Raw genomic sequence first — 12974 nt, forward strand, 5'->3', positions numbered from 1 at the left:
TTTTTTTCTCCAGGAACTTTCGGGTTTTTTCTCCAGGATTTTCAAGTTTTTTTTCCAGGATTTTTTTTTTGGTTTTCTTCAGAAATTTTTTTTTGTTTTCTTCAGGAATTTTTTGGATTTTATTCCAGAATTTTCTGTGTTTTCTCCAGGAAATTTTTGGGTTTTTTCTCCAGGAATTTTTGTTTTTTTTCTCCAGGATTTTCAGGTTTTTTTCTCCAGGAATTTTTGGGTTTTCTTCTGGAATTTTTTTGGTTTTTTCTCCAGTATTTTTGAGTTTTTCTCCAGGAATTTTGGGGTTTTTTCTCCAGGAATTTTCGGGTTTTTCGGGGTCCCCCCCCCCCCCGGGGGTCTCAGTGCAGCTTTTTTGGGTTTTTTTGGATTTTTGGTTTTTTTTGGGGGAGGGGTCCCAGGTCCGAGGTCGCAGCTCCGGGGTCAGAGGTCACCGGGGGGGGTCCCGGGAGGGGGGGGAGGGGTCGCGGGTGGGGGAGGGGTCCCGGGTGGGGGGAGGGGTCCCCGGGGGCTCCTCGACCTCGTGCAGCGAACGGCTCCCGGTACAGCGCGACTGTGGGGGAGGGGCGGCGTCAGGGGGGCTCCGACCCCCAAAAACGGGGGGGGGGAGGGAGCCCCGAGTTCCCAAAATCTGCAAAAATAATCTGCAAAAAATCCCGCCCAAAATGGCCCAAAATTCACCCAAAATCCGCAAAAAATCTGAAAAAAATCTGAAAAAAATCTGCAAAAATCTGCAAAAAATTCACCCAAAATCTGCAAAAAATTTTGTAAAAAAAACTGCAAAAATCTCCCAAAATATCTGCAAAAAAATCTGAAAAAAATCCCCGCCCCAAATGGCCCAAAATTCACCCAAAATTTACCCAAAATCTGAAAAAAAATCTGAAAAAAATCCACCCAAAATGGCCCAAAATCCACCCAAAATTCACTCAAAATCCCACCCAAAATGCCCCAAAATCTGCAAAAAATCTGCAAAAAATTCCGCCCAAAATCTGCAAAAAATCTGCAAAAAATCTGCAAAAAAATCCACCCAAAATGGCCCAAAATCTGCCCAAAATCTGTAAAAAATCTGCAAAAAATCCTGCCCCAAATTGGCCCAAAATCTGCACAAAATCTGTAAAAAATCTACAAAAAAATCTGCAAAAAATCTGCAAAAATCCCGCCCAAAATGGCCCAAAATTCACCCAAAATCTGCCCAAAATTTACCCCAAAATCTGCAAAAAAATCTGCAAAAAATCCCACCCCAAATGGCCCAAAATTCACCCAAAAAATCTGCCCAAAATCTGTAAAAAATCCATTCAAGATCTGCAAAAAATCCCGCCCAAAATGGCCCAAAATTCACCCAAAATTCACTCAAAATTCACTCAAAATCCCGCCCAAAATGGCCCAAAATTCACCAAAAATCTGCAAAAAATCTGCAAAAAATCTGCAAAAAATTCCACCAAAAATTCACTCAAAATCCCACCCAAAATCTGCAAAAAATTCTGCAAAAATCTACAAAAAATCCCGCCCAAAATGGCCCAAAATCCGCCCAAAATTCACTCAAAATGGTCCAAAATCTGCAAAAAAATCTGCAAAAACCTGCAAAAAATCTCCCAAAATATCTACAAAAAATCTGCAAAAAATCCCTCCCAAAATGGCCCCAAATCCGCCCAAAATCCACCCAAAATCCACCCAAAATTCACTCAAAATTCACTCAAAATCTGCAAAAAAATTCTGCAAAAAGTCTACAAAAAATCCCACCCAAAATCCACCCAAATCCCGCCCAAAATCCACAAAAATTTCACTCAAATTTCATCCAAATTTCACCCAAATTTCACCCAAAATTCACTCAAAATGCCGCGCAAAATCCACAAAAATTTCACCCAAATTTCTCTCAAACCAGACCCAAACTCCTCCCAAATGCCCCCAAATTTTGGAGCCTCCAAACCTTTGACCTTTGACCTTTGACCTTCCATTAGCCGCCTCGTCCTTGGGATTTTTGGGATCTTTATCCCAAATTTTGGGGTAAATTTTGGTGTTTTTGGGGCTCACCCTCGAGCAGCTGAGGCAGGAAATGGCCGCAGCCTTGGGGTCACTCCCTGGTCACTCCTGGTCACTCCTGGTCACTGCTGGTCACTCCTGGTCACTCCCTGGTCACTGCTGGTCACTCCCTGGTCAGTCCTGGTCACTCCTGGTCAGTCCCTGGTCACTCCTGGTCACTCCTGGTCACTCCTGGTCACTCCTGGTCATTCTCTGGTCACTCCCTGGTCACTCCTGGTCACTCCCTGGTCACTCCCTGATCACTCCCTGACCCCAGGGGCTCCCATATCCCAATTTTAAGATAAATTTCAGAATTTTGGGGCTCACCCTCGAGCAGCTGGGGCAGGAAGTGAGCGGCTGCCTTGGGGTCAGTGCTGGTCACTCCTGGTCACTCCCTGGTCACTCCCTGGTCACTCCCTGACCCCGGGGGCTCCCACAATCAATCCCAGAGATATTTTAAGATAAATTTTGGATATTTTGGGGCTCACCCTCGAGCAGCTGAGGCAGGAAGTGAGCTGCAGCCTTGTCCTTCCTGACCCTGGGTCACTCCCTGGTCACTCCCTGGTCACTCCCATCCCACACTCAATCCCAGGGATATTTTAAGGTAAATTTTAGGATTTTTGGGGCTCACCCTCGAGCAGCTGGGGCAGGAAATGCGTGGCTGCCTTGGGGTCACTCCTGGTCACTCCCTGGTCACTCCCTGGTCACTCCCTGACCCCAGGGGTTCCCATATCCCAATTTTGAGTTAAATTTAGGATATTTTTGGGGCTCACCCTCGAGCCGCTGGGGCAGGAAATGAGCTGCAGCCTTGTCCTTCCTGACCCTGGGCCCGGCCATGGGGTCACTGCTGGTCACTCCTGGTCACTCCCTGGTCACTCCCTGGTCACTCCCTGATCCCGGGGGCTCCCATATCCAATCCCAAGGATATTTTAAGGTAAATTTTGTTGTTTTTTGGCTCACCCTCGAGCAGCTGGGGCAGGAAGTGAGCCGCAGCCTTGTCCTTCCGGACCCTGGGCCCGGCCATGGGGTCAGTCCTGGTCACTCCCTGGTCACTCCCTGGTCACTCCCTGACCCCAGAGGTTCCCATATCCCAATTTTAAGGTAAATTTTGTTGTTTTTTGGCTCACCCTCGAGCAGCTGGGGCAGGAAGTGAGCCGCAGCCTTGTCCTTGCGGACCCTGGGCCCGGCCATGGGGTCAGTGCTGGTCACTCCCTGGTCACTCCCTGGTCACTCCCAGCCCACACTCAATCCCAGGGATATTTTAAGGTAAATTTTGAGTTTTTTGGGGCTCACCCTCGAGCAGCTGGGGCAGGAAGTGGCTGCAGCCTTGGGGTCAGTCCCTGGTCAGTCCCTGGTCACTCCCTGGTCACTCCCTGGTCACTCCCTGGTCACTCCCTGACCCCAGGGGCTCCCATATCCCAATTTTAAGGTAAATTTTAGGATATTTTGGCTCACCCTCGAGCAGCTGAGGCAGGAAGTGAGCGGCTGCCTTGTCCTTCCGGACCCTGGGCCCGGCCATGGGGTCAGTGCTGGTCACTCCCTGGTCACTCCCTGGTCACTCCCTGGTCACTCCCTGACCCCAGAAGTTCCCATATCCCAATTTTAAGATAAATTTCAGGATTTTTGGGGCTCACCCTCGAGCAGCTGGGGCAGGAAGTGAGCGGCTGCCTTGGGGTCAGTGCTGGTCACTCCCTGGTCACTCCCTGGTCACTCCCATCCCACACTCAATCCCAGAGATATTTTAAGGTAAATTTCAGGATTTTTGGGGCTCACCCTCGAGCAGCTGGGGCAGGAAGTGAGCCGCAGCCTTGTCCTTGCGGACCCTGGGCCCGGCCATGGGGTCACTGCTGGTCACTCCCTGGTCACTCCCAGCCCATATCCCAATTTAAGATAAATTTTGAGTTTTTTGGGGCTCACCCTCGAGCAGCTGAGGCAGGAAGTGGCTGCAGCCTTGGGGTCACTCCCTGGTCACTCCCTGGTCACTCCTGGTCACTCCCTGGTCACTCCCTGGTCACTCCCAGCCCATATCCCAATTTTAAGATAAATTTCAGGATTTTTGGGGCTCACCCTCGAGCAGCTGGGGCAGGAAATGCGCGGCTGCCTTGTCCTTCCTGACCCTGGGCCCGGCCATGGGGTCACTGCTGGTCACTCCTGGTCACTCCCTGACCCCGGGGGCTCCCATATCCCAATTTTAAGGTAAATTTAGGATATTTTGGGGCTCACCCTCGAGCAGCTGGGGCAGGAAATGCGCGGCTGCCTTGTCCTTCCTGACCCTGGGCCCGGCCATGGGGCGCCCGTGCCGGTCCAGCCCCAGGTACCAGGCGCGGCCGGAGCGGCGCTGCCGGTAGAGCGCCGAGGCGTAGAGCACGTGGTAATTCTCGAACACGCACTCCTTGAAGCGGCACTCGGGGGTGAAGTGCACCTGAAACACACCTGGGGTCACCTGGGGGCACCTGGGGTACACCTGGGGGTACCTGGGGGTCAGCTGGGGACACCTGGGGTCACCTGGGGACACCTGGATATACCTGAGATACACCTGCAACACACCTGGGGTCACCTGGGGACACCTGGGGACACCTGGGTCACACCTGAGGGTACCTGAGACACACCTGGGCACCACCTGGGGGTCACCTAGAACACACCTCGGCACACCTGGGGACACCTGGGGGTCAGCTAGGGACAGCTGGGGACACCTGGGGACACCCAGGGCACTCCTTGAACCGGCACTCGGGGGTGAAGTGCACCTGGAACACACCTGGGGTCACCTGGGGACACCTGGGGACACCTGGGGACAGCTGGGGACAGCTGGGAGTACCTGGGGACACCTGAGATACACCTGGGCACACCTGGGGGCACCTGGGGACACTTGGGGGGCATCTGAGGGCTTTGGGAGGGGATCCCAGGGTGGATTTTGGGATGAATTTCAGTGTTTTTGGGATGGATTTGGGGATTTTTTGGGGTGGATTTCGGGGATTTGAGGTTTTGGGGATCCTGGCTGGATTTTGAAATGGATTTTGGGGTTTGGAGATGGATTTTGGGGATTTTGGGATGGATTCTGGTGATTTTGGGATGGATTTTGGGATGGATTTTGGGGATTTTGGGATGGATTTTGGGATGGATTGTGGTGATTTTGGGATGGATTTTGGGATGGATTTTTGGGGTTTTGGGATGGATTTTGGGGTTTTTTTGGGATTTTGGGATGGATTTTGGGATGGATTTTGGGATTTTGTGATGGATTCTGGGGATTTTGGGCTGGATTTTGGGATGGATTTGGGGTTTTTGGGATAGATTCTGGGGTTTTTTTTGGATTTTGGGATGGATTTGGGGTTTCTGGGACGGATTTTGGGATGGATTTTGGGGTTTTTGGTCACTCACGGAGGCGTAGACGACGCCGGCCCCGTTCATGGCCACGTAGCGCCCGGCGCGCGCGCCCTGGATGGCGACGACGCGGAGCCCGACCGGGATCAGGTTAAACAGCGCTGGAAACCAGTGCGGACCAGTATGGACCAGTACGGACCAGTATGGACCGGTATGGACCAGTACGGACCAGTACAGACCAGTACAGACCAGTATGGACCAGTACGGACCAGTATGGACCAGTACGGACCGGTACGGACCAGTACGGACCAGTATGGACCAGTATGGACCAGTACGGACCAGTATGGACCAGTATGGACCAGTATAGACCAGTGCGGACCAGTATGGATCAGTACGGACCAGTATGGACCAGTATAGACCAGTGCGGACCAGTATGGATCAGTACGGACCAGTATGGATCAGTAGGGACCAGTATGGACCAGTATGGACCAGTACGGACCAGTATGGACCTGTACGGACCAGTATGGACCAGTATGGACCAGTACGGACCAGTGCGGACCAGTATGGACCGGTACGTACCAGTACAGACCAGTACGGACCAGTACGGACCAGTATGGACCAGTACAGACCAGCACGGACCAGTATGGACCAGTGTGGACCAGTACGGACCAGTACGGACCAGTATGGACCAGTACGGACCAGTGCAGACCAGTATGGACCAGTGTGGACCAGTACGGACCAGTATGGGCCAGTATGGACCAGTACAGACCAGTATAACCAGTATAAACAGGTATAAACCAGTCCAAACCAGTACAAATGGTACAAGCCAGTCCAAAACTTTCAAAACTGGTCCAAACTGATCTTAACAAATCCAAACCGGTCTAAACCAGTTCAAACCAGTCTAAACCAGTCCTGCTCCATTTTAGCTCTGCCCCCTCCACAAGCACCGCCCCCTTTTAGACTCCACCCCTTTAAGCCCCACCCACTCACTGTTAGGCCACACCCATCCCATTTTAGCACCGCCCACTGATTGCTAGACCCCGCCCATCCACTTTAGGCCCCGCCCATTCACTGTGATGCCCCGGCTCCCCTTTAAGCCCCGCCCACTCGCTGTTAGGCCACACTCACCCCATTTTAAGCCCCGCCCACTCACCGTTAGACCACACTCACCCCATTAAGCCCCGCCCACTCACTGTTAGACCACACTCACCCCATTTTAAGCCCCGCCCACTCACTGCCCGGCCCCGCCTCATCTCTTTAAGCCCCGCCCACTCACTGTTAGACCACACTCACCCCATTTTAAGCCCCGCCCACTCGCTGTTAGACCACACTCACCCCATTTTAAGCCCCGCCCACTCACTGTTAGGCCACTCCCACCCCATTTAAGCCCCGCCCACTCACCGCCTGACACTGCCTCCTCCCATTAAGCCACGCCCACTCGTTGTTAGGCCCCGCCCATCCCATTTTAAGCCCCGCCCACTCACAGCATGGCACCGCCTCCTCTCTTTAAGCCCCGCCCACTCACTGTTAGACCACTCCCACCCCATTTTAAGCCCCGCCCGCTCACTGTTAGACCACACCCACCCCATTTTAAGCCCCGCCCACTCACTGCAATGCCCCGCCTCCTCCCTCTAAGCCCCGCCCACTCACTGTTAGACCACACCCACCCATTTTAAGCCCCGCCCACTCACCACGCGGCACCGCCTCCTCCCATTAAGCCCCCGCCCACTCACTGTTAGACCACACTCACCCCATTTTAAGCCCCGCCCACTCACTGCCCGGCCACGCCTCCTCTCTTTAAGTCCCACCCACTCACTGTTAGACCACACTCACCCCATTTTAAGCCCCGCCCACTCGCTGTTAGACCACACCCACCCCATTTTAAGCCCCGCCCACTCACAGCCAGGCCACGCCTCCTCCCAAGCCACGCCCCTTTAAGCACCGCCCACTCACTACCTGGCACCGCCTCCTCTCTTTAAGCCCCGCCCACTCGCTGTTAGACCACACTCACCCCATTTAAGCCCCGCCCACTCACTGTGAAGCACCGCCTCCTCTCTTTAAGCCCCGCCCACTCGCTGTTAGACCACACTCACGCCATTTTAAGCCCCGCCCACTCACTGCCTGGCACCGCCTCCTCTCTTTAAGCCCCGCCCACTCACTGTTAGACCACACTCACCCCATTTTAAGCCCCGCCCACTCACTGTTAGACCACACTCACCCCATTTTAAGCCCCGCCCACTCACTGCCCGGCCCCGCCTCATCTCTTTAAGCCCCGCCCACTCACCATTAGACCACACTCACCCCATTTTAAGCCCCGCCCACTCACTGTTAGACCACTCCCACACCATTTTAAGCCCCGCCCACTCACTGTTAGGCCACACTCACCCCATTTTAAGCCCCGCCCACTCACTGCCCGGCACCGCCTCCTCTCTTTAAACCCCGCCCACTCCCTGTTAGACCACTCCCACCCCATTTTAAGCCCCGCCCACTCACTGTTAGGCCACACTCACCCCATTTTAAGCCCCACCCACTCACTACATGGCACCGCCTCCTCTCTTTAAGCCCCGCCCACTCACTGTTAGACCACACTCGCCCCATTTTAAACCCCGCCCACTCACTGTTAGGCCACTCCCACCCCATTTTAAGCCCCGCCCACTCACTGTTAGGCCACTCCCATTCTATTTAAGCCCCGCCCACTCACTGCCGGGCCCCGCCTCCTCCCAGGTGCCGTCCAGCCGCCCGTCCGGCCCCATGTGCAGGAAGTGGCCGTGGCCGCCCCGGAGCCGCGCCACGGCGCCGCGGAGCTGCGGTTCTGGAACGACAAAAAACGTGAAAATTTACCCCAAAAATCCACCCCAAAACCATCGAAAATCCACCCAGAAAAACCCAAAAATTCGCACTGAAAACACAAAAAAACCTGCCCCAAAAATTCCAAAAATTCACCCCAAAATCCCCAACCGGAGCCGCGCCACGGCGCCGCGGAGCTGCGGTTCTGGAACGACAAAAACGTGAAAATTTACCCCAAAAATCCACCCCAAAAATCTCAAAAATCCCTCCCTAAAAACCTGTCTCAAAACCGCCTAAACTCACCCCAAAAATCCCAAAATATCCACCCCAAAAACTCTAAAAATTCACCCTAAAATCCCAAAAAATCCTGCCCCAAAACCACCGAAATTTATCCCAAAAATCCACCCTGAAAACCCTCAAAACAAAACAAAACCACCCCCAAAACCTCCCCCAATCACCCCAAAACTCCCCCCCAAATATCCCTCCAAAAATCCCAAAAAATCCCGAAAAAGTCCCCAAAAATCCCCCAGAAAATCCCCATAAAATCCCCAAAAAATCCCAAAAAAATCCCCAAAAAAATCCAAAAAAAATCCCCCAAAAAATCCCAAAAAATCTCCAAAACTCCCAAAAAATCGCCAAGAAATTTAAAAAAATACCCCAAAAAACCTCAAAAAAATCCCAAAAAAATCCGCCAAAAAAATCCCAAAAAATCAAAAAAAATCCCCAAAAAATAAAAAAAAAATTCCCCACAAAATCCAAAAAAATCCAAAAAAATCCCCAAAAAATCCCAAAAAACCCCATAAAATCCCCAAAAAAATCCCAAAAAATCCCAAAAAAATTTAAAAAAAATCGAAAAAAAATCCCAAAAAATCCCAAAAAATCCCAAAAAATCCCAAAAAAATCCCCAAAAAATCCCCAAAAAATCCCCCCAAAAAATCCCCAAAAAATCCCCAAATATTTTTAGATATTTCACCGGGGGGTTTCTCGCGGGGTCTCCTCCTGTGGCCGCAGCCCCGAACTTTGGCCACGAGCCAATCCCAAAACATTCCAAAAAAATCCCCCCAAAATCCCCCAAAAAATAAAAAAAATCCCCAAAAAATCCAAAAAAATTCCCCAAAAAATCCCAAAAAATAAAAAAAAATCCCCAAAAAATCCCAAAAAACTCCCAAAAAATAAAAAAAAAATCAAAAAAATCCCCCCAAAAATCCCAAAAAATTCCCAAAATATCCCCAAAAAATCCTCGAAAAATCCCAAAAAATCCCCAAAAAATCTCCCAAAAAAAATCCCAAAAAATCCCCATAAAATCCAAAAAAAATCCCCAAAAAATCCCCCAAAAATAAAAAAAATCCCAATAAATCCCAAAAAAATCCCCCAAAAATAAAAAAAAAATCGAAAAAAATCCAAAAAAAATCCCCAAAAAATACCCAAAAAATCCCCAAAAAATACCCAAAAATTCCCCAAAAAAATCCCCAAAAAATCTCCCAAAAATCCCAAAAAAACCACGAAAAAATCAAAAAAAACCCCAAAAAATCCCAAAAAATCCCAAAAAAACCCCAAAAAATCCAAAAAAAATCCCAAAAAAATCCAAAAATCCCCAAAAAAATCCCCATAAAATCCCCAAAACAATCCCAAAAAATCCCAAAAAAATTTAAAAAAAATCGAAAAAAAATCCCAAAAAATCCCAAAAAATCCCAAAAAAATCCCAAAAAAATCCCCAAAAAATCCCCAAAAAAATCCCCAAATATTTTTAGATATTTCACCAGGGGGTTTCTCGCGGGGTCTCCTCCTGCGGCCGCAGCCCCGAACTTTGGCCACGAGCCAACCCCAAAATATCCCCCCAAAATCCCCCCAAAAAATCCAAAAAAATCCCCCAAAAATTAAAATAAAAAAAATTTAAAAATCGCCCCAAATCCCCAAGAAATCCCCCCAAAAAAATCTCAAGAAATAAAAAAAAAATCACCAAAAAATCCCAAAATATCCAAAAAAAATCCCCAAAAAATTCAAAAAAAAATCCCCAAAAAATCCCAAAAAATCCCCCAAAAATCCCAAAAAATGCCTAAAAAATCCCAAATAAATCCCTAAAAAATCCCCAAAAAATACCCAAAAAATACCCAAAAAAATAAAAAAAAAAATTTAAAAAATAAAAAAAAATCCCCAAAAAAATCCTCCCAAAAAATAAAAAAAAAATCCCAAAAAATTCCCAAAAAATGCCAAAAAATTCCCAAAATATCCCCAAAAAATCCTCGAAAAATCAAAAAAAATCCCCAAAAAATCTCCCAAAAAAATCCCAAAAATCCCCAAAAAATCCAAAAAAATCCCCAAAAAAATCCCAAAAAATCCCCATAAAATCCAAAAAAAATCCCCAAAAAATCCCCCAAAAATAAAAAAAAATCGAAAAAAATCCAAAAAAATCCCAAAAAAATCCCAAAAAAATCCCAAAAATCCCCAAAAAATCCCCAAAAAATCCCCAAAAATCACCAAAAAATCCCCAAAAAACCCCCAAAAATCCCCAAAAAAATCCCCAAAAAAATCCCAAAAAATTTTTAAAAATCCCAAATTCCCCCCATTCACCGGGGGGTTTCTCGCGGGGTCTCCTCCTGCGGCCGCAGCCCCGCACTTTGGCCACGAGCCCCCGCAGCTGCTGCTGGCACAGCGAGGGCGGCCGGGGGGGCGCCGGGGGCGCGCGCGGGGCCGGGGGCGCGGGCGGGGGGCGCGTCCTTCCCCCCCCGGCGCTGCCGGATCAGGGAGCTGGCGAGAGCTGCCATGGGGGGGTTGGGTGAAATCCGGGAGTTTGGGGTGAAATCTGAGAGTTTGGGGTGAAATCCGGGAGTTTGGGGTGAAATCCGGGAGTTTGGGGTGAAATCTGAGAGTTTGGGGTGAAATCTGAGAGTTTGGGGTGAAATCCGGGAGTTTGGGGTGAAATCTGAGAGTTTGGGGTTTGGGGTCAAGTCCTGAGGGTTTGGGGTTTGGGGTGAAAATGGGAGAATTTGGGTTTGGGGTGAAATCCAAGAGTTTGGGGTTTGGGGGGGAATCCCAGAGTTTGGGGTGGAAATGGGAGAATTTGGGGTTCGGGGGGTTCGGGAGGTTTGGGGTGAAATCCGAGAGTTTGGGGTTTGGGGTGAAATCCCGAGGGTTTGGGGTTTGGGGGGTTTGGGGTGAAAATGGGAGATTTGGGGGTTGGGGGGTTTGGGGTCAAATCCCGAGAATTTGGGGTTTGGGGTGAAAATCCAAGAGTTTGGGGTTCAGGGAGTTTGGGGTGAAAATGGGAGAGTTTGGGGTTTGGGTCAAATCCCGAGGGTTTGGGGTTTTGGGGGGTTTGGGGTGAAAATGGGAGAGTTTGGGGTTTGGGGTGAAAATGAGAGAGTTTAGGGTTTGGGGTGAAATCCCGAGAATTTGGGGTTTGGGGGGTTCGGGGGGTTCGGGGGGTTTGGGGTGAAAATGGGGGAGTTTGGGGTTTGGGGTCAAATCCCAAGAGTTTGGGGTTTGGGGTGAAAATCCGGGAGTTTGGGGTGAAAATGAGAGAATTTGGGGTTTGGGGTTTGGGGTGTTTGGGGTGAAAATGCAAGGGTTTGGAGTTTGGGTGGGAAATGGGAGATTTGGGGGTTGGGAGGTTTGGGGTGAAAATCCGAGAGTTTGGGGTTTGGGGGTGCAGGGAGGGCTGGGGATTTTTTTGGGTTTTTTTTGGGATTTTATTTGGGATTTTTTAGGTTGGTTTGGGGAGTTTTATTGGGATTTTTTAGGGATATTTTGGAGGTTTTTTGGGGGTTTTGGGGGATTTTTTGGGGAGTTTATTTGGGATTTTTTAGTGTTTCTTTGGGGATTTTTTGGGAATTTCTGGGGAGTGTTTTAGGGATTTTTTAGGGGGTTTTAGGGGATTTTTCTGGGATTTTTTTTAGGTGGTTTGGGGGTTTTATTGGATTTTTCAGGGATTTTTTAGGGGGGTTTTGCGATTTTTTGGGGGATTTTTTAGGGATTTTTTTAGGGATTTTTTAAGGGATTTGGGGTTTTTTTAGGGGTTTTTTGGGGATTTTTTTTGGTTTTTTTGGGGGTTTTATTGGGATTTTTAGGGTTTTTTTTGGGGGGATTTTTTGGGAATTTTTTTAGAGGTTTTTTGGGGTTTTTTTTGGGTTTTTTAGGATTTTTAGGGGTTATTTGGGGGGTTTTATTGGGATTTTTTAGGGGGCGTTTGGGATTTATTTTTAAAGGGGGTTTTGGGGATTTTTTGGGGATTTTTTAAGGACTTTTAGGGGTTTTTAGTGGGCGCAGGAGGGGTTTAAAGAGGATTTTTCTGGATATTTTGGGGTGATTTTTTTTTTTAATTTTTGGGGAGATTTTTTGGGGATTTTTTCGGGGATTTTTGGGGGGGATTTTTGGATTTTCTTTTATATTTGGGGGGAATTTTTTGGGTTTTGGGGCGGAGGTTTTTGGTTTTTTTTGGGATTTTGGGGATTTTTTGGGGAGAACTGGAGGGGTTCGAGGAGAATTTTGGAGGAAATTTTGGGCAAATTTTTGGATTTTTATGGAGATTTTGGTTTTTTTGGGGGAAATTTGGGGATTTTTGGTCAGTTTTGGGTTTTTTTAGGGAAATTTCGGGATTTTTGGGAAGTTTTGGAATTTTGGGATCACCAAAAAAATTTTGGGGGGGTCCCGGCAGATTCTGGGGGCGGGGCCTGAGGAGATCGGAGCCAATCGGAGCCAATTTGGGGCAATTTTGGGTCAATTTTGGTCAATTTGGGGGCGGGCGGGGAATCCCGGGGTGGGGAGGGGTCCCGGATTTGGGGGAGGGGTCCCGGATTTGGGGGAGGGGTCTCGCGCGGGGATCACGTGACCCGCGGAGCGCG

The 12974-nt window shown here is 49.2% G+C and overlaps 2 protein-coding genes across 4 annotated transcripts in view; both read right to left on the minus strand.

Moving 5' to 3' along the window:
- The window catches only part of CHRNB1 (cholinergic receptor nicotinic beta 1 subunit), a 35850-nt gene extending 32631 nt beyond the window's left edge, over positions 1-3219 (minus strand). The window contains exon 1 of the mRNA XM_042780120.1: positions 3156-3219. Coding sequence (XP_042636054.1) covers positions 3156-3219 — 64 coding nt within the window. The remainder of the gene's footprint in view (positions 1-3155) is intronic.
- On the minus strand, positions 503-10754 carry LOC117009910 (fibroblast growth factor 11-like). 3 transcript variants are annotated; one of them, XR_006163143.1, is made up of 5 exons: positions 9107-9129; positions 8048-8158; positions 5404-5507; positions 2989-4450; positions 503-562 (listed from the first exon to the last, which is right to left on the minus strand). XR_006163143.1 is itself a non-coding variant. In XM_033084265.2 (4 exons), exons 2-4 carry the CDS (start codon positions 8097-8099, stop codon positions 4220-4222), a joined length of 387 nt encoding a protein of 128 aa, XP_032940156.2. In that variant the 5' UTR covers positions 8100-8158; positions 10705-10754; the 3' UTR covers positions 2572-4219. The 3 variants fall into 3 exon arrangements, 1 of the variants encoding a protein (XP_032940156.2); XR_006163142.1 differs by lacking the exon at positions 9107-9129 and adding an exon at positions 10705-10754 and having other exon boundaries at positions 507-562; positions 3156-4450; XM_033084265.2 differs by lacking the exons at positions 503-562; positions 9107-9129 and adding an exon at positions 10705-10754 and having other exon boundaries at positions 2572-4450.
- Positions 10755-12974: the final 2220 nt, after the last annotated feature.

The sequence above is a fragment of the Catharus ustulatus genome, chromosome 37 (assembly GCF_009819885.2).
Source record: "Catharus ustulatus isolate bCatUst1 chromosome 37, bCatUst1.pri.v2, whole genome shotgun sequence".
Lineage (NCBI taxonomy): Eukaryota > Metazoa > Chordata > Aves > Passeriformes > Turdidae > Catharus > Catharus ustulatus.

Bases quoted from the DNA above. Each gene is read 5' to 3' on its own strand.
- LOC117009910 (XM_033084265.2), bottom strand. From the start codon at position 8,099: ATGGGGCCGGACGGGCGGCTGGACGGCACCTGGGAGGAGGCGGGGCCC. The intron at 5,508-8,047 runs GTGAGTGGGCGG...ACTGGTTTCCAG, and splicing joins GGAGGAGGCGGGGCCCGGCA to CGCTGTTTAACCTGATCCCG. The intron at 4,451-5,403 runs GTGAGTGACCAA...GGTGTGTTTCAG, and splicing joins CCGGCGTCGTCTACGCCTCC to GTGCACTTCACCCCCGAGTG.